At 40.7% G+C, this 25,163-nt stretch overlaps 9 protein-coding genes across 9 annotated transcripts; 5 read left to right on the top strand and 4 right to left on the bottom strand.

The window, feature by feature from the left end:
* The first annotated feature begins 820 nt into the window (after nt 1–820).
* LOC128723068 (proteasome subunit alpha type-4) lies at nt 821–2,059 on the top strand. Its single transcript, XM_053816774.1, has 5 exons — nt 821–908; nt 1,052–1,257; nt 1,333–1,630; nt 1,701–1,824; nt 1,885–2,059. The coding sequence occupies exons 1-5, from the start codon at nt 906–908 to the stop codon at nt 2,031–2,033; spliced, it is 780 nt and encodes a 259-aa protein (XP_053672749.1). The 5' UTR covers nt 821–905; the 3' UTR covers nt 2,034–2,059.
* A 190-nt stretch (nt 2,060–2,249) lies between these two features.
* Nucleotides 2,250–3,402, bottom strand: LOC128723115 (protein immune deficiency). Its single transcript, XM_053816824.1, has 2 exons — nt 2,737–3,402; nt 2,250–2,649 (listed from the first exon to the last, which is right to left on the bottom strand). Exons 1-2 carry the CDS (start codon nt 3,400–3,402, stop codon nt 2,485–2,487), a joined length of 831 nt encoding a protein of 276 aa, XP_053672799.1. The 3' UTR covers nt 2,250–2,484.
* A 636-nt stretch (nt 3,403–4,038) lies between these two features.
* LOC128723114 (GPI ethanolamine phosphate transferase 2) lies at nt 4,039–7,326 on the top strand. The gene is made up of 8 exons (XM_053816823.1): nt 4,039–4,190; nt 4,248–4,647; nt 4,716–4,904; nt 4,970–5,312; nt 5,396–6,377; nt 6,444–6,765; nt 6,841–7,010; nt 7,080–7,326. The coding sequence occupies exons 1-8, from the start codon at nt 4,039–4,041 to the stop codon at nt 7,324–7,326; spliced, it is 2,805 nt and encodes a 934-aa protein (XP_053672798.1).
* A 470-nt stretch (nt 7,327–7,796) lies between these two features.
* On the bottom strand, nt 7,797–10,564 carry LOC128724381 (origin recognition complex subunit 1). Its single transcript, XM_053818107.1, has 3 exons — nt 10,452–10,564; nt 10,198–10,383; nt 7,797–10,122 (listed from the first exon to the last, which is right to left on the bottom strand). Exons 1-3 carry the CDS (start codon nt 10,562–10,564, stop codon nt 7,797–7,799), a joined length of 2,625 nt encoding a protein of 874 aa, XP_053674082.1.
* Nucleotides 10,565–11,324: 760 nt separating this feature from the next.
* LOC128725643 (DNA replication licensing factor MCM4) lies at nt 11,325–14,399 on the top strand. The gene is made up of 7 exons (XM_053819402.1): nt 11,325–11,409; nt 11,481–12,028; nt 12,095–12,193; nt 12,267–13,243; nt 13,329–13,695; nt 13,771–14,223; nt 14,297–14,399. The coding sequence occupies exons 1-7, from the start codon at nt 11,325–11,327 to the stop codon at nt 14,390–14,392; spliced, it is 2,625 nt and encodes an 874-aa protein (XP_053675377.1). The 3' UTR covers nt 14,393–14,399.
* Nucleotides 14,400–14,750: 351 nt separating this feature from the next.
* On the bottom strand, nt 14,751–15,645 carry LOC128724380 (mitochondrial assembly of ribosomal large subunit protein 1). The gene is made up of 3 exons (XM_053818106.1): nt 15,342–15,645; nt 15,018–15,278; nt 14,751–14,953 (listed from the first exon to the last, which is right to left on the bottom strand). The coding sequence occupies exons 1-3, from the start codon at nt 15,643–15,645 to the stop codon at nt 14,751–14,753; spliced, it is 768 nt and encodes a 255-aa protein (XP_053674081.1).
* A 2,873-nt stretch (nt 15,646–18,518) lies between these two features.
* Nucleotides 18,519–19,947, top strand: LOC128722748 (rhythmically expressed gene 2 protein). The gene is made up of 3 exons (XM_053816427.1): nt 18,519–18,771; nt 18,904–18,986; nt 19,377–19,947. The coding sequence occupies exons 1-3, from the start codon at nt 18,617–18,619 to the stop codon at nt 19,934–19,936; spliced, it is 798 nt and encodes a 265-aa protein (XP_053672402.1). The 5' UTR covers nt 18,519–18,616; the 3' UTR covers nt 19,937–19,947.
* Nucleotides 19,948–20,487: 540 nt separating this feature from the next.
* LOC128722747 (COP9 signalosome complex subunit 1b) lies at nt 20,488–22,412 on the top strand. Its single transcript, XM_053816426.1, has 3 exons — nt 20,488–20,512; nt 20,677–22,026; nt 22,088–22,412. Exons 1-3 carry the CDS (start codon nt 20,489–20,491, stop codon nt 22,172–22,174), a joined length of 1,461 nt encoding a protein of 486 aa, XP_053672401.1. The 5' UTR covers nt 20,488; the 3' UTR covers nt 22,175–22,412.
* Nucleotides 22,413–22,576: 164 nt separating this feature from the next.
* On the bottom strand, nt 22,577–23,909 carry LOC128725358 (corepressor interacting with RBPJ 1). The gene is made up of 3 exons (XM_053819098.1): nt 23,838–23,909; nt 23,485–23,765; nt 22,577–23,414 (listed from the first exon to the last, which is right to left on the bottom strand). The coding sequence occupies exons 1-3, from the start codon at nt 23,907–23,909 to the stop codon at nt 22,763–22,765; spliced, it is 1,005 nt and encodes a 334-aa protein (XP_053675073.1). The 3' UTR covers nt 22,577–22,762.
* Between the last annotated feature and the right edge of the window lie 1,254 nt (nt 23,910–25,163).

Raw genomic sequence — 25,163 nt, 5'->3', positions numbered from 1 at the left:
CTGCACACATTGCAATCAATGGTGAACTTTACGCGAAAGATCAATTTAGCCGTGTTATCTTTATTTTGCTTCCTTTTTCGAAGGGATTGCTCAGGTGCATATTACACACAAATTTTTTTTATGTTAAAGATGCAATTTAGCTTAAAATGATAGAAGAAAAGAATGCACTGTCTTTTTGCACGTTTAAATTTGAACTACACTTTACAAGACAGTTAAATCGATATTGTATAAATTTCTAATGTCAGTGTTTTATCATCGCTTATAATGGAACAATTTTCATCTTAATTCGAGATATCCAGTTATAATTTTAAAGAAATAGTCGATTGATAAATTTTTATTTTTGATTACTTGTGCGTTTGAAGTGTTGAAAGGTGCCAACAATGTAGTTATAACTACTATATGATGCAGTATTACTAGTTCCAACTACGTAGTTATAACTAAACGATGGTTTTGGCACACCTCAATTCGATACAAGGAAGCTGCTGAGCCCTCTTGTATTACTTTGTAACTTAAAGTGTTACCGCAACCTTCGTTATTTAAAGATCTGGGAACAATGGGCTATATATCTCAATAATATGCAAATGTTATCCTAATGATTTGTGCATGTATGAAATTAAACACGAATCCTGCTCTTGATATTATTTTCATAAAACATATGTTACAGTTGGATTTAAATCGCACGTGCTTGTTAGAAAAATTGCGCCATTTTTAAGTCCGAGCTTTTTTCCACTAGGCAGCAGATTGACATTTATTGTAAAAAAACTCAACAATGACAGCTCAAAAATACGCTGTGCCAATGACAGTCATCGAACTGTTTATGCACAGATCGGTATTTCTTTGATTGTTTCCGCGTCGACTTTTAATCATTTTGGTAGTTCACCGCTGTTTAGCAATAATTTTCAACCATGGTAAGCTTTATTCATGCAAAGTGAATCTTAACGGAAGCACTTTATATCGCCGATATTGATACATCTTTGTGTGATGCACAAGCCGCTAGCTCCTTTGAGGTTATAATGTTTCAGATTTATGCAAACTCACCTCTCTTCTGCAGGCTCGTCGTTATGATTCCCGAACCACAATTTTCTCGCCGGAAGGCCGACTATATCAGGTTGAATACGCCATGGAGGCTATTTCACACGCTGGAACCTCGTTGGGCATTCTGGCTGAGGATGGGATACTATTGGCTGCCGAGCGACGCAACATAAACAAACTGTTGGACAATGTAATCTTCTCGGAGAAGATTTACAAACTGAACGAGTGAGTCCAACATTCACATCTTAGCATCGCCGACTTATCATGCGGTATATACTAATTTATATATGTACTTCGCAGCAACATGGTGTGTTCGGTGGCCGGCATTACATCGGATGCGAATGTCCTCACTAATCTTTTGCGGGTTATCGCGCAACGGTATCAACTGAATTACGGCGAGGCAATGCCCTGCGAACAGCTAGTATCGCATCTATGCGACGTTAAACAAGCCTATACGCAGTATGGTGGCAAGCGTCCTTTCGGTGTCTCCATTCTGTACATGGGCTGGGATAAACACTACGGATACCAGCTATATCAATCGGACCCCAGTGGAAACTACGGTGGATGGAAAGCTACATGTATTGGAAATAATTCGGCGGTAAGGATGTAGTTTAGGTTGCCTAGCGGTGGCTTCAGTGTTAATCGTTTTCATTCACTTGCTCCTGTAGGCTGCAGTATCCGCCTTGAAACAGGAACTTAGTGACAGTGTCATTAGTCTGGTTCAGGCTCAGGATTTAGCTGTTAAAGTTCTTTCCAAGACCCTGGATATGACCAAGCTCACATCAGAGAAAAGTAAGTAAAGTAAATTACTCATTAAATGTGCCCATCCTGACCGCTGATTTTGCATTACAGTTGAGATGGCTGTTCTTACGCGGGAAAACAATAAAACGGTCATCAAAATTTTGTCAAGCACTGAAGTGGATGCGTTGATTGCAAAATACGAAAAAACGGAAGCTGAAGCGGAGGCCGCAAAAAAGGAAAAGTTGGGACAGAAGTCCTAACATGCTAATAAGGTGTTGGTTTAAGCTCAGATGGCATGCAATCATGCGGTGAAAACATTAAAATAAAACACATTTAAGTGCGGATATTTTCGATTTTTTATTTATATGTCTTTCTGGGTTTGTAATATTCATAAAAAGAATACGGTAGATTTATAAAACTATATTTCTCAATGTATATTGGAATTACTTTACTGGTAAAATGTATAGTAAGGCACTGTTTTCAAGCTTCACATCTCTCGGTATCACACATTTAAACTATCATATACCTTTTGTTCGTAAGTTGAGATAAAAAGATTACGTTATACGAATAGCCATAGCGCCCGTTTAAAATTAGGCGGTTTAAAATAAAATTCCTATTAAAATTGGGCGTCCAAAAAATAATATGATTATAAAATGCATCTATGCTATGCATAGAAGTGGAATGAGTGTGGTAACGTACTTTTGCACAGTGTTAACTGCTTCGACCTGGAGAGCTTTGTTCTCTTCGTTTTTTCCACAATTGCTTGATGTAATATACCGTTTCCTTGTGCTTGTTATTCCATAACAGTGTTACTAGCCTCCCAAGCGTTGGTTCATCTTCGTTGCGAGTCCAGTCCAACACAAAATCGTAGATTCGCTAAAAACGAACAGCCCAGAAAAGATACGAACAGTAATAAAAAAGAAAATACAAAACAACACTCTTTGATCAAATCGGATATTTCACCTCAGATAAAGTATTGTTGTCGGCTTCGAAGGCATCTATCTGTCCCTCCGAGTATTCTAATTTACGCGCAAAGCTTTTCCACTCAAATCCCAAGTGTCGCGAAATAGTATCGATGATTTCCGTATCCACGTCGTCCTCGCACTGCATTATTTGTGAAATGGTATTTGAAAGTCGCAAGTTTGCCCATTTAACGCTTGATGGTCCCGGCAAAGAGCCACTTGATGAAGGTGCATCCTCGACTGCAGCGGCGTTATAAGTATAGCTGTTTCCGATGTGTAAATTGTTTGCGTTCTTTATTTGGTAGACCTGCATTCCGGTTGTATTGGAAATCGATGTTTGCGGGACCGCCAGAGTGTTATGCTGCACATTGTTCACAATCGTGTGTGAAGGGTTAATATTTCCTACGGTCATCGTGGGCGCTGGTTGTGTAGAAGGATTTGGAACCAACGCCAAATGCTCCGATCCAGACAGGGCGTTCGGTATTCCGCTTTGGTTGTTATTTAGGAAATTCGCGCTTTGCAGTGTAGCTGTATTAGACTGGGCTGTCGTCATTTCTTCTTGGGTTTCTTGTTTCGCACGCGGTGGTAAAGGAACTGCATCGGTTTCAAGCTTCAACGATGCAGTTTTATTGAACAAATTTCCTATTAAATTAGAAAACTTTACCATTTTTATTGTAAAAACTTGAAAACACAGCATACGGCGGTATTTTAAGATACATAAACATTAGAGATGTCAGATGAAAATATGACTAATCGTTCCTTGGTGTGTCAATATGATAATTTTAGCAATGCCCTGAATGTCCTGAATCCGTGAAGATATTAATAAATATCAGTATATGTACAATGTTGATGACAAAAAATATAACTGTGACAAAAACATAAAAACGCACAACTAATTCTAAGTAACATATTGGCACATGTGCTAAAACGAAACAAGCCGGCCCCGTTAAAGATTGTTATAGCCCTGAAGCCAAACTGCAATGGTTGCACTATGATATCAATACAGGTCAAAGTTTGGATTATATTGTAGAAGAATAGATGAATGAAAAGTGGAAAATAGAAGGAAAGATGAATCGTATGATTTGCGATTTGAAAACATGTTAAAATGTGTGTTTTTTTAATTCGTCTTGACGGTTTGCTTACATTGATTCTGTTGTCAATGATTAACCCTTGTGCTGGGACAACGATTTTGACAGCATTGTTTATTTATTTGTATGACGATTGAAAGCGTAAACAACTCAAAGTTGCATTACCGGTGCAATGAAAGTGAAAACATTCTAAGTCGCGCCTTGCATTCTCGAAAATGAACGCCAGGCAAGACCATATAGCACTGTACACATTTTTGGTGTTTCTCTTTTCGTTTAGTTTGTTTTGCTATGGATTTTTTCCGTTATCATTTTCGCCTGCTACTAAAACAAGCTTGGAAGAGTTACCACAGCGCCTAGGCAATGCAAGGTATGAACATACTACTGTTCATTGTAGAATATAACGTTAATAGGTTTATTGATCTAGTTTAAGAGGCATTGACTACAAGCCACGAATATCGAGAGCCGTTTTAGTTGTTATAGATGCACTACGTATGGATTTCATCAGCCAGGAAGAAAATTTCAAGCTTTTAAACAGCCTTCTCAGTGATGGAAGGGCGTGCCTGTATCGACTGCAAGTGCATCCTCCAACTGTCACCATGCCTAGAATAAAAGCTATGACTTCTGGTGCCATTCCAAGTTTTTTAGACGTGATTCTCAATTTGGGAAGTGCGGAAATGAAGTTAGATTCGTTTCTATATCAAATGAAACAACGCCAACAGAAAATTGTGTTTTACGGTGATAACACGTGGACAAACATGTTCCCGGATATGTTTCATCGAAGAGGCGAGAATGTGGACTCATTGTACGTGAATGATTTTTATGAGGTATATTTATTCATAATGTGTATTTTTTCTGTTTTACAAAATAAAGTAAACAATATGTATTATTCAAGGGTGATCGTAACATTACAAAACATTTGAACATGGAGCTTCAAATGTACGACTGGAAGCTGATGATTCTTCATTACCTTGGATTAGACCACATCGGTCACGTGGAAGGTCCTTTTAGCGACAAAGTGCCGGGAAAGCTACAGGAAATGGATAACGTCGTTAAAAAAATATATCAAGCAATGGATAAATGGGTAGGTCTAGCGAGCACAATAAAAAGCATACAAATGAAAATCGCTTCGATACGTGTCTTTAACAGAAGCAAAAGTACTATACAAAACCTATGCTCATCATAACTGGTGACCATGGCATGCGAGATTCCGGAGGACATGGCGGCTCAACACATCCGGAAACAGTTGTACCACTCATAATTGTCAGTGACCAGTGCGCTAAAAGCGATGATACATTCCTACAAATTGATCTAGCTCCAACATTGTCTATTTTGATGGGAGTAGCCATTCCACACGCATCCATTGGCTCTACAATTTACCCTGCGCTTAAAGGTTTGCATCGTAAAGACATGCTTTATGCGCACTACTATAACACTCAGCGGTTAAAAGCGAAGGTGGAATCAGTATTAAAGAACAAATTTCAAACTTCAGGTAAAATGGTTCTGTAATTAGATGAATTATGTTATTAAGATTTGTGTTAAATAACGGTTTATTACTTGTAACCTTTTTTGCAGAGTTATTCGAAGGGTATGAGGATGCCAAAGCGTCGCATGAATTATTCATGAACGATACGACTGATGTATCTGCTTACAAACGTGCTTTGCTCCTCTACACGTCCGTAACAAATAAGTTTACTCAATTTCTTATATCAAGTTACATACGGTACGACATCGTGTACATCCTGATAGGAGTGGTTATGACTTTTATGTGCGCTACCATCGCAGTCATGCAAATACTAAGTGATGCCAATGCGAACGCAATTGAACTATGGCCGAGGCTTTTCCCCAGCATAAATTTTTTGCTCGTGGCTTTTCTCATGCTAAAACTCTTGTCTTTCGAAAAAGATCCATCAACATATACCAACTCCTTCCAAGCATTGCTAGTATTATTGCCCATCGTTTGTTTCACCCTTTGGGTGATAATGTCGCATCTTTTCGAAGGAATCAAAATGCAGGTTTTTGATTATTTCAAAAAAACACCCCTCCATTTCCAGTTCGTAGGCCTTGGTATATGCTTTCATTGCATTTCGCTTGCGAGTAGCTCTTTCGTCGAAGAGGAACATCAAACTTGGTACTATCTCACTACCAGCATTATGGTGTTGCTTACCTTGAAGCAAATGCGCATTATGAACAGTACTATCGGTATGATCAATCATTCAAAAGCCGACGTGTCTCTAATACAAGTGTGCAAGGAAGAACGAAATATATTCGCTTCCTCCTCTGTAGCGTTCATGTGCATCCACGTGTTTATTCGACGATTGAATCAAACCGGCGATAAATGGCAACACCTGCCCGATGTAGGCGATTGGTTATCAAAAGATGAACACAAAGCTTCTCAAAGCCTAGCTATGGCCGCTGGTTTATGCTATTTGGTTTATCAAATTTGCTACATGGGCGGTTTGCTTACAACAGTGCTCTCATTTACAGCGTCTTTACTGATCTATTACTACCGTGCTGCAATGGGCACGGTAAGCATATTTGGACTGCATGCATCGAAGTAAGTAAGAATGTTCTACACACTATGAACTTTTATTAAACTCTACAATCTGTTTTCTTTTTTTAGCTCTCCCATTTGTCTTACGATATTTTGGATAAATCTGGTAGAAATATTTTTTATCGGATTTTTACCAATGCTCTACCGTGCAGTAGTGGGGTCCTCCAATTTGAATCGTTCGGGCGGCCTCTACAGTAACTGCGTGATCATTGTAGCCTTGCTGTCAGCATTACTGCACAAACCGCACAATGTGATGCTGGTCGGTTCACTACTAGCAACCAGCAGGTTTCTGAACGAACGTATCGATCATATTGCGGAGAATAAAAATGGTAGCCTTGTCCTCAAAATGATCACCCATTATTGGCTTGGGAAAACATTTTACTATTATCAGGTATTGTCAGTTGAGTTAAATTTGTATTCTAGAGATCCTGGATTTTTAAATACCCATGCTGTTCTTTTTCCTTAGGGTAACTCCAATAGCTTAGCCACCATCGATCTTAATGCCGGATACATTGGATTAAATCATTTTGATATATTTCGAGTTGGAATATTCCTCACGCTCCATACCTTCAGTGGTCCTATTTTATGCTTTCTCATGCTTATGCAGAACATTTTTTTTAACAACAATGATGAAACGTATGTATTATTCTCAGCAGTATACTTGATTTTTAACTTTTTATTTATAGATTTTTTTTTATATTTCAGCCATAAACATAAACTAAAAATAGATCCTCTTACTATCAAATGGAAGGTTCTTTCGCTGATAAATGTACTTACAGCTGTACCCGTTTGCTTTTTCATGGTAGTAGCAACAATTCTACGTGATCACATATTTGTGTGGACCGTTTTTTCACCAAAGATTATTTATGATTACTTTAATGTGTGGTTGGTACTCATTCAGATAGTTCTAGTCCTTCTACTGTTGCCAAATAGAATAAGTATCAATTTGTGAAAATGTAAATTATAAGAAAAAACGACTGAAATAAATTACGTGTGTGTTTGTTCGTATACGTTGGATTTGAAATTTAAAAGTATAAAAATAGGCATCGAATTATTTATGAATATTGATGTATGTATTTACTATTAGAGATGAAATTTACTTTTCATCATGTTAAAAACATCGAAATTTCTTACAACTTTAAACTAAATCGTCGTTAGAACTGTAACCACCCTTGCTCTAGAACCATATTATTTGCTTACACGATCACATTACGATCGTTGAGTAGATTCGTACACAACGATTAATAATACCATATAAATGAATTAAAGACCTTATACAATAACTGCTAGTGGTTCCTATTTTAACGTTAAACTTCATTTTTACTCTAAATCATTCCCGGCAGTACAAAAGTAAAGCAAAGGCATCTTTTAATAAAAACTTATGTCGCAAATGAAAACATAATATAACGGTTGTCAATTCTTCTACAAAAGTTTGCTGGCTTGCAGCGCAAAATGCACATCATCCGTGCTAATGTTCAATAAAATTTTCTGATAAATATCATGTTTGCCAGTTTCGCATATGAGGAGACGTGAGGCACCTAAACGGGAGCAAATCGCCATAGCCCTGCCCGGGTTTGGTACATTAATACCAGAGAAAGCGGCCAGCGCTTCGAACTGCGAATAAACGCCAAGAAAATTGCACTCCTCGATACCGGTCCGTGTAACTTCAGCTGTGACGGCTTGAAGAAACAGCTGTTCCATGCGAGAGCAACTGCGAATGGTTTTAATCTTTGCACTCGTTATCATTTCGGCTAGCGCTTGTTGTACCTGGAGCATAGAGACCGTTATTTGCTCGTTTGATTTTTTCCCCTGTTCATCAGCCAATTCGGTGGCTCTGCGGCATATGTCCAACGCTCGCCGGGCATCTCCTGATACTGCAGCCACCTTGCGGGCAACGAGCTGGACAGCATCGCTGTTGAAGGCGTTTGTGCCGGTTAAACGCGCCATTACTATCTCTTGTAGTTGACGAAAGTTGTACGGCTGGAAAGTCAATCGGGTTAGACCAAGGCGAGATGAAATTTTTCCCATCAACACCCGCTCGGGCAAATCCATGGTATTGGCGATGGTAACTACAATCAGTTGGGCCGTGGCCAATGTTGGCCAGTTTAGTATGTTGTAAACCACATCCTGCCGTTTATTGCACAGAATATCCAATTCGTCCACAACCAGCACCGTCGTGACACGTCGAGGAGCTTTGGTGGTGAATCGTTTATTCAGCAAATTGTAAGCCTGCTCCCAAGCAAGCGTTTTACCGGTTAACTGTCGATAGATATGGACGTAGGCCTGGCGCGGCTCAGTCAGTCTCATCCCGTTGATATCGATAAAATCAAACTTCGGTATTTCTTCTTCTTCCGAGAGATGCCGTAGGGCGCGTACAACAGCCGTCGTAGTGGCCGTTTTGCCTGTCCCAGGAACTCCCGATATGTACATGCACCCGCCGCATCCGTCGAAGATTTTTCCTTCAAGGAAATTATAAATTGTTTCGTACTCTTTCTCGCGACAAGGAAGACTGCTTGGGGTGGCAGATACATGCAGTCGCTCGCGAGCGATTGCTAAATCATTAGCACTATCCTCTACCGGTGCATCACGCGAATGAATATTCGGTTTGATGGTTCCCGCACGTATGAGCTTCATTTTACTTGCACTTTTAGGTGTCGATTTGCCGGCACTAGATGCTCCGGTCGTGGCTAATGATGAGCGACCCTTACGCTTGGGAGTTTTGGGCTCTTCTTCCATCGCCGGACCGTTCTCTTTCATGGGAGACAACTGCAACAAGCGAGACACACGACGCCCATTCGAGCATTCTTCGACGATGTTCGAAAGCTGAATGTTTCGTTTTGGGGTACCAGCTCCGGCATCCTGCGCATTTAGGCTAGGTGTTTTAAGGATGCTCTTCCTACGAGGCCTTCCAGATGGAGTGCTAGCTGTTTCGATCTCTTGCGGTAGCAATGATTTGCGGCACTTTGGAGGCGAAACATGGTCGTTTGGTATCGATGCTGATGTTAATCTTTTTCGCAAAGATTTGGGCGTCTCTGGATTTTTATGGATATCGGAGACCCTCAATTTGATCTTCATATCTGTAGCTTTGGCAGTGTTCGTGTCTTTTACGATCGAATAGTTGAGACAACCATCGTCAGTAGTATCATTCGCCAGCTCTTTGTGTAAGTTTTGTTTGAATGACATCGATCTTCGTCGAACCTTTTCTATTTTGGCTTGCTTCGAGGGAGATATGTTTTGTTCTGCATCGCTAATTTCTACTTCGCTAAGGGCATCCGTAATGAGATCGATTCCCTGCTTCACGTCAATTAGCTTAACAGCCCAGCGATCTTCCATAAGCTTACCCTTCTGATCAGGAGTCAGGGTTTCCATGGATTTTGTACGCGTGAGCTTTAGTATAGGAGTTCTGGGTGTTTCCACCGCTAGCTGATTCGATTTATCGTATAGAGATCTTCGTTTACGTGGCGTAGTAGCATCCGTCGCATAACTGGGAAACAAAGGTTCTAGATGCCATTTTTTACCAGAAGGTTTTACTAATTTATAACGCGCAAAATACGTTGGATAGCGCTTTGCGGATTTTAGCAACATAGCCTCTTTGAAATTAGTTTGGAGTGATATTTGTTCTACCCAACACAAATTGAAAATTGTCTCAATCGATATGTCGGGATTGTAGCGGGAATCTGCAACAACTTCACGTTCGTCAAATGAATAATTTTCGTCGCCAGTGACTAGCTTGGGTAAGCCCGATGGTCTGTAATAACACAGAATAATTTGTTTACCACTGTCGTTAATCGTTTCTTTAGATGCATAAATCAACCGCTATTACTTTGAATACCATTCCACGATAGCTCTGCAGGGGTCCATATTAGTGCAGTCCATGTTTAAAATCTCGTACAGATGAACAATACGGGCCACATCGCATCCATCTACCGAATCTGGTTCTGCTGCATCCATGTTGGAAACAAGAACAAAATTTCCAACTTCCAAAGACAGACTCCCGAAAATGCATTTTCTAGTAATTACGGGCCAAAAATGTAATTAAAATCCCATTTGTGTGAGGGTCGTTATCGTAAGACTTACCGGTAAAAAGCTACAACACGATGTTTCAGTTCAGCAACATCAGGATAGTATTGCTTACCCACCCATGTAATGGGAGAGCTGATAGTATTGTTATTTTGAGATTTAGCTCTCATTTTGACCTATTAATATCAATAAAGAGGCACCGAACGATCAGAATAACACACTTTATAACGTTATGACTGAGAGCTATCTGTTACGGAGTGTGACGTTAATAATAAACGAAGATTTGGCGCGCTAACTACGAAACGGTACCGGTTAAACCGTTTCAAATCAAGATGTATATAGTTCGTAGTGGGGCTGTGCTACGATTTCAATTCAACAAATTCATTTATTTATAGTGTTTAAAATTTTTAAATTAAATGTTCAATATTACAATATTCCATGTTTCGGAACGGATAGTTTAAATCGGTCAAGTTTTACTTGATAATTATTATTGTTCTAATCTTTGATAAATATTCATACAGACGGAATGATGTCACAAAAGCTAACAATAAATATTGTCATTGCAACAACGAATAATTTGTAAAAAAATACAGTCACAAATGATACTCCAAAGGGTTGAAAATGATTTTTCTATGGCATGTTTCAGTTCTTGTAAAAATGACTAAAGGAATGAAATCCCTTGCATCAACATCATCCCGAATGAAACCAGGTAGATGGTATTTATTTTGTATTTATATATCCTGGTGAACGGGGTATTGCAATCTTGCTTGATAACTACGAATGAAAACATTCTTTCAAACAGTCGCAAAGCGCGCGCTTTTTATTTACCAAACATACGATTCTGTGAAGGCAGTTGTCTGTAGTGCTGAAACAATTTCTACTATATTTTCGCATTTACTTCTTGAACTATTTTGTCCATAACGTTCCAAAATGTCGAGCCCAGCGAGATCTACCCGGAGTCGTCGAGGCGGGGATAGTTCACAGGAAAATTCTCAAAAAACCCCCATGAAGCAAAGTAAGCATGAAGCACTAATAGACCGAATTAGGCTATTTTTCTTAAACATATTTTGTTTATCGATTCCACAGCCACATCAAACAGCGAGTCGGAAACACCGTTGCGTATCGGCAATACTACTGCCCAAAATGGAGCCAGTTTGGTTCTTGAGAGTTCTGATCACGTTACGGTACCGACTTCACCGGCTGTGGATGCTCCGGTTATGCAAGCGACGAGTCCATACGGCCGTGCGATTGGTATGAGCCAAATCGATGTTAGCTCGCCACTTAACTATGGTACTCCTAGTTCGATGGGTTCGATTCGCACACCGCGATCTGGAATCCGTGGTACGCCCATGCGGCAACGTCCGGATCTACGTGTGGATAAGCATTCTCGACAAGTTAACGTTGGTTCGTCTGACGCTTTGGATCCGATTCGTGAAGAAAGTCAACCGTCAGCAGGGGACATTGCGAGCTCTGGGCCTCGTTTGGTTGTATGGGGTACGAATGTGGTCGTCACTGAATGTATGAGCAAATTTAAGCAGTTCATTATGCGGTACATTGATCCTAATGCGGCACAAGATGAGCTGACGGAGGGCATCAATTTAAACGACCCACTTTACATGCAAAAACTGGATGAGGTACGCTGGGTTTTATTCACTTGTTTTTAGGTAGTATGTATTTATTAAAGCCATATTTGTTTACAGATTGAAGTACTTGAAGAACCTTATCTAAATTTCAATTGCGCTCATTTGAAGACTTATGATGAAACGCTGTATCGTCAACTTATTTGCTACCCTCAGGACGTAAGTAGATAATCAGAAATTGCATTTGATTTCGTAAAGCAATGTTTTCGCGCATCATTTCAACTATTTACAGGTAATTCCTGCCTTGGATATTGCTGTTAATGAAATGTTCTTCGAGCGCCATCCAGCAGCCGTTCTTGAACATCAGATCCAGGTTCGTCCGTTTAACGCAGACAAGACGCGTAACATGCGTGCGCTGAATCCCGAGGACATTGATCAAATCATCACTATCAGTGGGATGGTGATTCGTTCGTCAAACATCGTGCCGGAGATGCGTGCCGCGTTTTTCAAGTGCTCAATTTGTAGCTTCACTGCGGTGGTAGAGCTTGAGCGAGGTCGCATTGCGGAACCGACACTTTGCTCGCACTGCAACACCAATCACTGCTTCCAGTTGATCCACAACCGTTCCCAGTTTGCCGATCGTCAGCTGATCAAGCTGCAAGAGTCACCGGATGATATGGCCGCTGGCCAAACTCCACACAACGTGCTGCTAATGGCTCACGACGATTTGGTAGACAAGGTGCAGGCAGGAGATCGTGTAACCGTGACCGGAATTTACAAGGCGATGCCAATACAGGAGAATCCCCGCCAATCCAACATGAAGTCGGTGTACCGAACACACATCGATGTGTTGCACTTCCGTAAGGTGGACGACAAACGATTGTACGAAAGCGAGGAAGGCAAAGAGCACAAGTTCCCGCAGGAGCGAATTTCGTTAATAGAAAAGATTGCCGAGAAACCGGACGTTTACGATCGTCTGGTGCGTTGCATCGCACCATCAATCTACGAAAATACGGACATTAAGAAGGGCATTCTGTTGCAAATGTTTGGGGGATCGAAAAAAGAGGCTAATTCCGGTCGGCAACACTTTCGCGCCGAAATTCATATTCTCATGTGCGGTGATCCGGGAACATCGAAATCACAACTGTTGCAGTACGTGTACAAGTTGGTGCCCCGCACGCAGTACACTTCTGGCCGCGGATCTTCGGCGGTGGGTCTGACCGCGTACGTTACGAAAGACACAGAAACCAGACAGTTGGTATTGCAAACGTAAGTACCGTAAATTTGGCATTCCCTTCTCTTGTCCCATGCAGTTTGCGAGATGAGTTTCAATTGTTTTTTTTAATTGTTTTAGGGGCGCCCTTGTGTTAGCCGATAATGGAGTTTGTTGTATTGACGAGTTTGACAAAATGAACGATTCAACCAGAAGTGTTTTGCACGAGGTGATGGAGCAGCAAACACTAAGCATTGCAAAGGTCGGCATTATTTGCCAGCTCAATGCGCGGACGTCGATTTTAGCGGCGGCAAATCCTTCGGAATCCCAGTGGAACAAGAACAAAACGATCATTGACAACGTTCAACTGCCACACACGCTAATGTCTCGTTTTGATTTAATCTTCTTGATCCTCGATCCTCAAGACGAGGTATTTGATCGACGACTGGCGGCTCACTTGGTGTCAATGTATTACGCCACGCGTGAGGAAGACGAAGATACCCTAGTAGTAAGTTATCGTGAAATGGTGCTCACGTGCATAAAGCGTCATGATCTCTTTATTTGGATCATTCTATCCCCACAGGACATGAGCGTTTTGCGTGACTACATCGCGTATGCAAAGGAGCACATCAATCCGGTTCTTTCTGAGGAAGCTCAACAGAGACTGATCCAAGCGTACGTTGACATGCGTAAGGTGGGCGCAGGAAGAGGACAAATTTCTGCTTACCCTCGGCAGCTGGAAAGTTTGATTCGTTTGTCCGAGGCCCATGCCAAAGTACGCCTTAGCAAAACTGTCGAAGTGCAAGATGTCGAAGAAGCCTGGCGGCTACATCGTGAAGCTCTGAAGCAGTCAGCAACTGATCCGCTGTCGGGTAAAATTGATGTTGGAATTCTCACAACCGGCCTGTCCAGTGCCGCTCGTAAAAAGCGCGCGGAAGTGGTTACAGCTATCAAAGCAAGCCTTAAAGCCAAGGGTAAAATCTCGACCATTCCGTACCAGAAGCTGTTTAGCGAAATCAAGGACGGTTCACAGGTGGTAAGTTTGCTCTTCATCTTGTGATGGATCTTTTGTATGTATTAATCTTTGTGTTTCCATTGTTATTTTGCAGCTTGTACCTAAAGAGTTGTTTGAAGATGCACTCAAAGAATTGCAAGATGAAGGAATTATTGTTATAGTGGGAAATAACACCATTAGAGTTTGTTAATGTAAGGCGTTTGTGTTGTCTCTATTTTCATTATGCTGGAACAATTTTTATCTATTCTGAATTTAATTTTTCATAATAAAATGGTATTAATAACATAATGAAAAATACATAGTTTTTTTGTAGTATTTTAAGAATTTTTTTTGTTAATGTGTATTCCATACTCTGCAAATATAGATCTCTAACACATGTACGAATCCCATTGTCTTAAACCATTTCAGTTTCCCATTCACGTTTGCCTTAAATTGAAGCGATTGGTTCAAAAAGAGCACAACTGAAGAATATTTAGCTAGAGCCGAAAAAGATTACACATTTTTATATTTATAGACTAATTTATTCAGCCACTAAGTCCATTGCACTTTCATGCGCTAGGTTGCACAGTTACACTTTCTTTTTTCACTGGTTTCAAATCGTTCAAGTAAACGGTATATTTTTCATATAATTGTACGATTTCTCCACTCGGTTTGTTGTACTCTCGATCAAACTCCGAGCCCACGCTCCAGAGCGACTCTAAATCATACTGTTCTCTGGCTTTGGCAGAAAAAATGTGCAGAGCAATATTTCCTGTAAACAAGAGCAGTTTGAGTAAGATTACAGTTGAATGCCCGACGACATTGGTTGAGCATACCTAAATCAAGAGCCATCCAATCGCTGCTTGTTTCTCCTTCAATCTTTGGTATGATATCGGTAGGTAGACGTTTCATTTTGTAAACTTTCCTAACAAACTCTGCAATTCCACGCATATGTCTTACACTGCGACCCGAAACGATGCACATGTAGTCCACATATTTGATTTCTTTAGGTACACTACATACAAAAATGTTGATCGCACTTTGAAGTCGCAGAACTGTTACCAATTCGTTTATTTCATAAACACCGGTTTTGCCCCCTGGCATTGAATTATTCAAATAGGTATCACTTGTTCAACTTTACAGCTAAATGATGTACTTACGCGTCAGATCGATGTCAGAGTACATGTCTGGTAAGTCCTGGATCTTTTGCGGTTGTTGCAATCCCGCCTCGTGAAGCGTTCTTTCTTCATCAACGTCCAGAATAATTGGCGCATCGGTGTCTTTGAAAATCTGATATTTAGCGGCAATCGAGCGAGCATTTGGTACGACCTGGTTTTCATGTTTTTGTTTACTAGCCTCCTGCAGTGGTACCTTTGATGAAAACTCATCGTGAAACGATCTCGTGCTTGGTTTGAATATTTCGTGATGTAATCTCGGAAGCAAACGTCTAATGTTGGAACACATTGCTGAAAAAAACGCTTTTATTTGGCTGGTTTATATACCACTAAAGTAGAATCTACATGCAAATAATGTATAAAGCTGAGAGCGACATCCGTTATCCGTAGATAAATAGTTCTTTACCAATATGTATTTCTTATTTATTTCTATTATGTTTGAAACTTTGTTATGAGTTTATAAGTTGTTTATTTTCCTTAAAGTGCATGCAACTCCATTCGTTTCAGTTTAATTGGCATTGTAAGGAGCACTCACCAAATAAAATAGTATGATTTACACTTATAATTAGGAAATATACTTGAAAAATTGCATGAATTATTTGATAGCATGTAAATAACAACCAAAACAAAACAGCACACGCTCTGATGTCATGCAAGTTACATCTGACATCTCAGACTTTCGCTGCTGTCAAATAGTAGGAAGGTAAATATATTTGATTTTACTTTTGTTGAAAATGCAGAGAGCGTTTTATTACAAATATTATTCTATGTTAAATACAACTGTAAACTCTTATAACAGCTCATGTTACATATGGCCATATCTTTATGGCTATGATTGCGGATTGGTCGCAACCAGCCGAGTTGATTTGCGCCGTTCATGGCATGCGGGCGACTGTTGTTTCCTGCTCGAAGGATAAGGATTTGAATATTTTTATCATGCTTCAATAGGCGGACTATAAAAAAGAGGTTTCTAACATAAAACATAAACGTTGTTGTACTTGATACAAAAAAACGATAACTCAACAGACAAAAATCAATTGATAATGTGATTTACCTTGAATGGGTTGGGAAGCCTGTCTTCCCTATTCCACTAATTTGCCTGGTAGAGAGCAAAAGTTGGGCTTTATACAAACCTCCTCATACAATATCGAAAAAAATATTCAAAAATTTAAAATTTAGGATTTAGATGAAATTTGGCGCATACACTGTTTTGTGGACAATGTATAGTGTAGAGAAGTTTCAACTAATGCGATTAGGAACATGGATAGGCATCCCTTGATGTTTTATTTACCCGCGAATACTGAGAAATCACGTAAAAATACTCCTATTTCAGTTAAGTTTTGCTAATACAAACTTTTGTAACCAATAAAGTTTCTGCAAACGCGATGAACACAAGGCGATCTTTTCTCTCGTGATATGTCGTAAATATCGCTCAAAGACAACTTTTTATGGAACATCCAAATACGTTGATCAATTAGATACGAATATCCTTACTGGCTATAGATATAATTATCCGTCAGACCACCACTTTATGTTCTTTACAACAACAATAATTGACAAAAACAAGTTGGTACGAAATACAATAGATAGAATTTTAGTTGGATAGAAAGTGAAACAAATTAATGATAGATTTGTTATCCATAGAATAAGAATTAAAAATAAAGATTGATATTGAAAGACGACAAAAGAAATACAAATGGAGGAGATATAAACCACAGTAGAAGTTATTTCTAGAAGAACCTTTCATCAATGAGCAGTAAATGAGATAATACCAGATATTTCCAACTCCACAAAGGATTAAACACGTTTTTTTAAAGTATGTTGTGCCTTAATTAGATGATCATTGAATGATCGAAAAAGTAATTCTTCAGAACTGCATCATGCCGAATGAGAGCGGTCGAACTGTATTATCGGAAAGAACATTTCAACGGTTATGAAATCACGCTCAAATTGCAAATCATGCAAGTTACACTTTTTTTTATATTTCCCTGCGCACGGATGTTGCATTTATCTTCATCAATTGCATTTTACCAAAGGTCATGCCATAGTGGTACAGCATAACATTTAGTTTATTAACATTAGATTAATGTTTATTTTTCATATAATTCTTATGCTTGTAAATACCAAACTAAATACAAAATTAGTTCCATGCGGTGAAGTGCTCTGTGTAATATAAAAATTAAAAAGTTTTAAGATTTAAAAGAAGCAGTAATTTTGCATTCTAATTGTACAGTTTGGTGTGGTTACTCTGTCTATTTTTTTCTGTATGCCTTGTTTTACAAAAAAAAAATAGACAAATGGAGTAGTTTAGTACGCCAAGAAGGACATTGAAAATAATAATGATGGCCTTCGCACGATCGAAAAGCAATTTTCAAGGTTTATTTTTGTATGATCATCTTATCATGCTTTGCTTCTGTGATCAAGGATTGTTATTCCTTCGTCGAATACACCCCGTGTCGCCCAATTTGAAGATTGATGAATGAGTTGCCGACAAAAAAACAATAGTATTTTAATAGTGATTACGATTCATTGCCTTAGTCGGTGTAATAGTGCGCCAACGCCACCGGGTTTAAGGCGCTGCGTTGTTTATAATAATCGAGATCGTTTGTCTTCCAGCAACACACAGCTTCGCAAACACGACAGCATGAGGCACCTGGCATTGCGTCGGTCACGCGAACGATGCCATTGGTTTATTGTAGGATATCAAGTAGATAAGAAAAGTTCTTAAGCTGCACTTCGTTTGTCTTTCCCGTAATCAAACGAGTTCATTATGTAAATCTTACAACTACGGTTGCAGGGCTGATTATGGAGAAAAAAAAAACGAGAAGATTTTTGAATGACCATAACAAGTTTCTCGCCAGCGTGACGAAAGAGATAAACGCGTAAAAACACGATGTAGCAAAATTTCTGCACAACTGTTTATACAGCCTGTAACGCGGAATCTATACTCGACAACATACGAAATAAATCAGTAACCAAAACATTGGCGGTCTTATCAGTGCGATAAGCGGTTCATAAGACACACACACATGGTGTCTTTCTCTCACTCCAAGCATGAACACACATTGAGAACGGTTTTCCGGCCGGCGTTTGGAACATGAAGCCAAGTGCCGAACCCAGCGCAAGTGCCGTTCGTGGTTGTTATTTCGTTTGCGTCTGTTGAACCACACGTATCGCGATACGCGTGCTCCCGACGCTGACAGTAGCAACAGTTTGTGCGATTTCGCGGCTAGAAATTTGTTTAAAATCACCCGATCACGATGAGTCTCTCCCGGTTCCGTTTGATTACGTTTGACGTGCATAACACGCTGCTGCAGTTTCGTTCGAGTCCGGGCAAAAAATATGGCGAAATTGGTGCAATGTTTGGTATAAGCAACAATAACAACCAGCTGGTGGCGAACTACGTCCAAAGCTGGTAAGTATGACGCGTACGCTTGGTAGCACCACATGGTACAGGGCGCGTAAATCGCCCGGCGATATCGTTACCCCCCGTGCAGATAACAAGGATTCTCCTGTGCTTGTTTCTTTCATTCCCGCTGTATGACAGGCACAAAATGAATCGGCTCCACCCGAACTTTGGACTAAAGACTAAGATTTCCTACAAACAATGGTGGCAAATGATGATAGACGGTAAGTCGCGTGGGTTTAGTATAAGTTACGTAATGTGCATTAGAAGCACACGGGAATTGCACATTTGAAGGGCGGCATGTATTTCTATGGCAACGCGCCTGCTACGCGCCCAGGAGATGTGGGTCATTGCCGATCAGAGCTCCAAGGGAAGCACATGGCCCAGTGAGCGATTGCTCCTTCGTGGATCGTTATCAGGCAACCTTACTACCAGCGCTCGATAGGCGAATCTCTGATGATTATGCGATCCGATAGGGTCAATGATTTATTTTATAGCATCTCGATTATAAGGGTGCGATTACTTGCGTCTCTTAATTGCTACCATATATCGCATACAGCGCGTGTGATTGTGAGTATTTTAACTTTAAGCTATTTTTCTTTACCACATCACAGGTATTTTTAATGAAAATGGCACCCACAACACCCCGCCGGAAAAAATAGAACAAATGACGGAACATTTTATGGAGTATTTTAAAACGAGTGTCTTTTGGCAGCATTGCTACGGTTCCGTAGACTTCCTAAACTATCTGAAGCTCCAACGGCATGTGGAGTCAGGTGGGCAACGGGAGCCCCCGTTCAAACTGGGCGTAATCTCCAACTTCGATCCACGGCTGGACGTGTTGCTGAGAAACATGAAAATCAATCACTACTTTGACTTTGTGCTCAACTCGTACGACGTGGGCTACATGAAACCGGCACAGGAGATTTACGATCGCGCGATACAAGCATCAGAAATTAAGGATCTCAAACCAGAACAGTGCCTGCATATCGGTGCCACACCTGCGACGGATTACTTTGGAGCACGGAATGCCGGCTGGTATAGTCTGCTGGTGCACGAAAAGTCTGCGGAGGAGCTAACGCGCAAGTACGGCCAGCTGGTTGAGGATAACCACGTGTTTTCTAGTCTTTTTGATATTCATAAGAAGATATCTAATGATTACATGAGATGGTGAGCTATGTTTGGGGTGCCAAAAGTAATGTAAAAATAAATCTATTTTTTGTTTAATTGCGTCTCACAAAATAACTTCCTTGCAAAGAAACTGATTGAACGTTGTGTAATATTGGCGGCAAGCTGATTGGGGCAAAGTCTTCGTCTAGCTAGTTATTATTGGAGCTGGATTTTGTAAGGTTTTTTCGTGTAAAAACTATTGATTGATGATTTTTGTAGAATGAAATCATATGTGATTAAACAAATTGCTTAAGTAATGTAATAATATACGTTTTACGGAGGAAATAGTTACTTATTTTCTTCCCCCTAAACGAATATTCAAGCTCACAGCACTGACAGCATTTAACGATGGTTTTGTTGTGAGTTTTTTTTCACCTAACTGAACCGATAGTCTGCTGTCAAAAGGACTGAAATGAACCTACCTTCTACAGTAACCTGCTTTACCAAAATCTTAAACCATCTTTGAAAGCTTGCTTTGTCAAAAGGAAAAATTGTAGTGCGTTGCGAAGGAAAATAATTGCCTTTTGACAAACTTAAATCGGATCGGTGTTGTGAAATGCCTCTTCCAGGATGTTTTGCGGTAGGGTTATGCAATGATTGCAAAGCTTCCTTGCTTGCGCATCCGACTCTAACGTCGAAATGTATTTTACTGCGAGCAGAGTTCCTACCTCAATAACAAACAGTACACCGACTTGATGGTGCCGAGTGATTGATCTATCTACATCATTTTATTATACTCCACAGAATGCCGTAGAACCGATGCAGGTGGACGTGCAGCCGGAAGATAACGAAAACAATGAGGAGGATTTGTACATAGTAGAAAACCCATCGATAGATTTGGAACTGCTCGCTCATCAGTACACAGGTCTGGCGAAACTCTACCGGCTCATCTATGTTGCCGATCACTGCCCAACGTTGCGCCTTGAAGCGCTTCGGATGGCTATCAACTACGTTACGACGACCTACAATGTAACGCTGTACCAGCATTTGCACAAGAAGCTGGCCGACAATGTGGGCACGCTGTATCTGCCCGACGTTGCCTCCCAGTCCACCGGCTCACAAGAGATTCCCTCCTTCGACGCCACCTGGGTGGAGTCAAAGGTCAAAAAGTCCGCACTGAAGCTCGAGAAGCTGGACTGCGATCTGAAGAACTACAAAGCCAATTCGATCAAAGAAAGCATCCGCCGGGGCCACGATGATTTGGGCGATCACTATCTCAACTGTGGCGATCTGTCGAATGCCTTGAAATGTTACTCTCGCGCACGGGACTACTGCACCAGTGGCAAGCATGTGGTGAACATGTGCCTCAACGTCATCAAAGTGTCTATCTACCTGCAGAACTGGTCACACGTGCTAAGCTACGTATCGAAAGCCGAGGGAACGGCCGAAATTGCCGAAACGTCTAAGGACAAGGATCCAAATCAGGCTGTGATCACGCGGCTCAAATGTGCCGCTGGGTTGGCCGAGTTGGCAACACGCAAGTACAAATCGGCTGCCAAGCACTTTCTGCAGGCCAACTTCGATCATTGCGAGTTTCCCGAAATGATCTCCACCAATAACGTGGCGATGTACGGGGGCTTGTGCGCGCTGGCAACATTCGACCGGCAGGAGCTGAAGCAAGTGATTGCGAGCAGCTCGTTTAAGCTGTTCCTGGAGCTGGAGCCGCAATTGCGCGATATCATATTCAAATTCTACGAGTCAAAGTACGATTCGTGCCTGAAGCTGCTGGACGAGATTAAGGACAATTTGCTGCTGGACATGTACATCGCGCCTCACGTGAATGCGCTCTACACCCAGATCCGCAACCGGGCGTTGGTGCAATATTTCAGCCCGTACATGTCGGCCGACATGCGAAAGATGGCCACGGCGTTCAATCGATCGGTGGCAGCGCTAGAGAACGAATTGATGCAGCTGATTTTGGAGGGTCAAATACAGGCGCGCATCGACTCGCACAACAAAATACTGTACGCGAAGGATGCCGATCACCGGAGTGCCACGTTCGAGAAGGCTATTAACGTGGGCAAGGAGTTTCAGCGGCGCACACGCATGTTCATCCTGCGGGCTGCGATCTCTCGACGCCATATTCATGTGAAGGTTCGTAACCGGAGCATAACCGTCCACCGGAACAGGGTTTCTAATCTTTCCTTTCTTTCAGAATCAACCTCGGGACAGCAGTAACCATGGTACGGAGATTTGTGTTCCCGCAAGTGGATCATCCAGCGGTGCCCTAGCGCGCAATTGATTAAATCTGACCGAGCAAGACTTTTTTGTTCGCTTCAAGAGAAAATCCAAATAAATCCATCGTATTGCTGCTACGTACGATGCGCTACACTGGGTGTTATCTTTGCTCTACGCTGAATGTTACACTGGGCAACAATTCCCGGAAAGCTTAAAGGCCATTGGAAATGTCAACAAAAAAAAAAACAAGTTAAAAATCGATTAAAGACAAACTACTTTTAAAGAAATCCACGCGTAAATGTGTCCTCTTGTAGCAGGCCATGATCAAAACCGGGAACACAGCAGTACGCGCGTTTTTGTCTTGCAAGCGGCTCAGCGATAGAGCATAGTTTTGTTGCACGCCTCGAATGAAAATCAAGTCGAAAGAAGATATTACCAACTGTACAGTTGTTTGGAATCTATTCATACGATATGTTGGGTGACTTGTCACTTTTTTTTCCAATAAACTACAAACTAATGCTAAAATTGTCCATTTTCGACGGTTACGGTGAGGTTGCAGCTTCCTGGGAGAGCATTTAGGTTAGATGGTCCGTAGTTACTTTGGGGTGTATTTCCCCCTAGCCAGTTGATATGGTAACGCATTCCACTTGCGCTAACGCTTGCTGCGTTCCCGCCGAGGGCTAACCGAACGGTCTCGACGGTGCTTTGATGATTCATGACCGTGAGATGATGCAGCATGCGGTGATCTAGATCGACTGCGATTCCGTTGTTTATCGCGACGTTTTCCGTCTTTTTCCCGATCTCTTCGGTCACCATTGCGGTCATCCGAGCTGCGATGGGTGTTTTTTTTGGACTGTCGTTTTGATGACCGTGTGTCCGAATCCGAATCGGACGATGACGAGCTATTGCTACTGCTACTGGAGTCGGAACGTTTTTTCGCTTTTTTCTTAGACGAACGCTGACGTTTCTCGATCTTTTCGAGCTTTTTGAGCAGCTTCTTTTTCTGTTTTTTCGTCAGCGAGCGAATGAATTCCGTTTCAGGCACCGCGTGCTCAATTTCCGGATCCGTCACCAACTTGTGTGATGTAACTAGCTCCTGCGCGCTCCGTTTCATAGCGAGACCGTCATCCCGTAGCTGCTGCTCCAGTTCGCCTTTGGAGAGAATTTGATTCGCCTCAGCTTCAGAGTGAATTTTCTTCGCCTCGCTCATCGAAAGACTGTACATGGTGCATTCTTTATCCGTGTTGATATGGCCCCATTTATGACATTTTATACAGCGGACGTTGCGCACTTGAATACCGAACCTGTTTGCGAGAAAAATCATAATGTTGGTCAATTTCCCCGTTTAAAGCAACGATTGCGATCACGACTCACGGTTGATCACGAATCTCTGTGTCTCCTTTACAGTAGCTTTCGCGTGGTGCATTATATTTACGCTGCCATTCGAATTTGTACTCGGATTCGTTCGATTCCTGTTCGCGTTCTTTCTTCATACCCGGTGGGAGTTCGTACATAAAATTAACGCTCAGCTTGTCCTTACTATCCCTGCTCAGCATAGCCTTGTTATCGTGCAGTTCCTGTTCTTTCTCATACTGGTTCCGCAGTTCTTCCTGTTTCTTCTTGTAAGCATCTGCTTGCTGTTCAGCCATCCATACCTGATCACAGCGAAAAACAAAAATCAGTTGAAGGATTATCACGTAGAATACTTTCAAAGCTTCTTGACTTACCCGCTTGAGATTATCTCTCGAGGCTGGATGGAAAAACTTCTTGCACATATAATTGTTGAATCCTTTTCCCATTTTGATCGGTAGTAAATTGAATTTTACACAATCAAAAACGAAGTAAACACTTCTACTTTTTCTTATTCGTTTGTTGTTACACCACAGGTTGGCAAAGGTCACGATTTATGTCAATTCGTGAAAGTTTATCAATTCGTAGGACATCTATAAATTCCTTAATATACTACTGCTATCCATCTATACTTTTATGTGTAGGTTCCTATGTTTTGTCGATGTTTGGAGAAGTTCGCAGCGCGATAACAAAAGTAATATATGGCGTTTTTCACGATACACAGAGTCTTGTTCTCTAAAGCTTTCGGGAAAAACTCGGCCTACAGTAGATCAGGGTTGTTTCGCAGACTGAGATGTGTTTTATTATTACACTAGTTTGCAAAACGTTTGATTACCAATGCGCTCAAATTTCCGATTTTACGAGTTTAATAAAGATTTAGTAAACATTTTGCTGATTTGTTTATGCACACAGTTTTCGACGTATTGTTGTGACAGCAAGTTTGCTAACATCCTGACCCAAGAAACATCTGCTGCACGTTACAACTTTTCGTATGATATCAGCAGTTGATTGTACCAAATAAAACGATTGAAAACAAAACACCATTTTAAAAAAAATAAACAGCTAATTGGCTATTATTTTAGACGCTAATTTTAAAATATTTGTGATAGGTTCATAATGTAGTGTATTTGTTTATTATTTGAACAATGTTACAATTAGAAACGTTGAATTTGTATCGAAAAGAGATTTAACGGCTTGTTTTAGGACCATTAAGCTCATAATTAAAAGTACGATAGTTATGTAAAAAGTTGATTGAGTTGTTGACTATCTTTATTACTGAGACTAAGGGATGTCAACAGATGGCGTTAGTAAAAAAATCAAATCATTTTGTGGAGATACTATCCCAAAAATTAGCTCAATTCGGATTAGCTCAGTTTTCTATGTTTTTATTATAACTTTACGCATAAGATGTCGCTGTTCTAAATTAGTGATGATTTGAAATTCTGATCGTACTGCATTATACAATATATGGATCCACGTGTACTGTAATAAAAAAGAACTCTAAATTTTTCGAATTTTTAACTTTGTTTGTTTGAACTTTGTTTTGATGGTTACTATTCCAAATAATTGGAGGTTGCTGATTTTTTTAATTGCAGTTTAATGGATAACAACTGTATTTTTCACAATTGATTTTCTCATTAAAATTACTAAATAATATCCTACTCTCATTCCAAATTATCATTGAACAAATCACAAAAATGTAT

Source organism: Anopheles nili, chromosome 3, assembly GCF_943737925.1.
Source record: "Anopheles nili chromosome 3, idAnoNiliSN_F5_01, whole genome shotgun sequence".
NCBI lineage: Eukaryota > Metazoa > Arthropoda > Insecta > Diptera > Culicidae > Anopheles > Anopheles nili.
The sequence above is the reverse complement of the archived record's forward strand: the minus strand, read 5'-3'. Positions and strand labels throughout refer to the sequence as shown.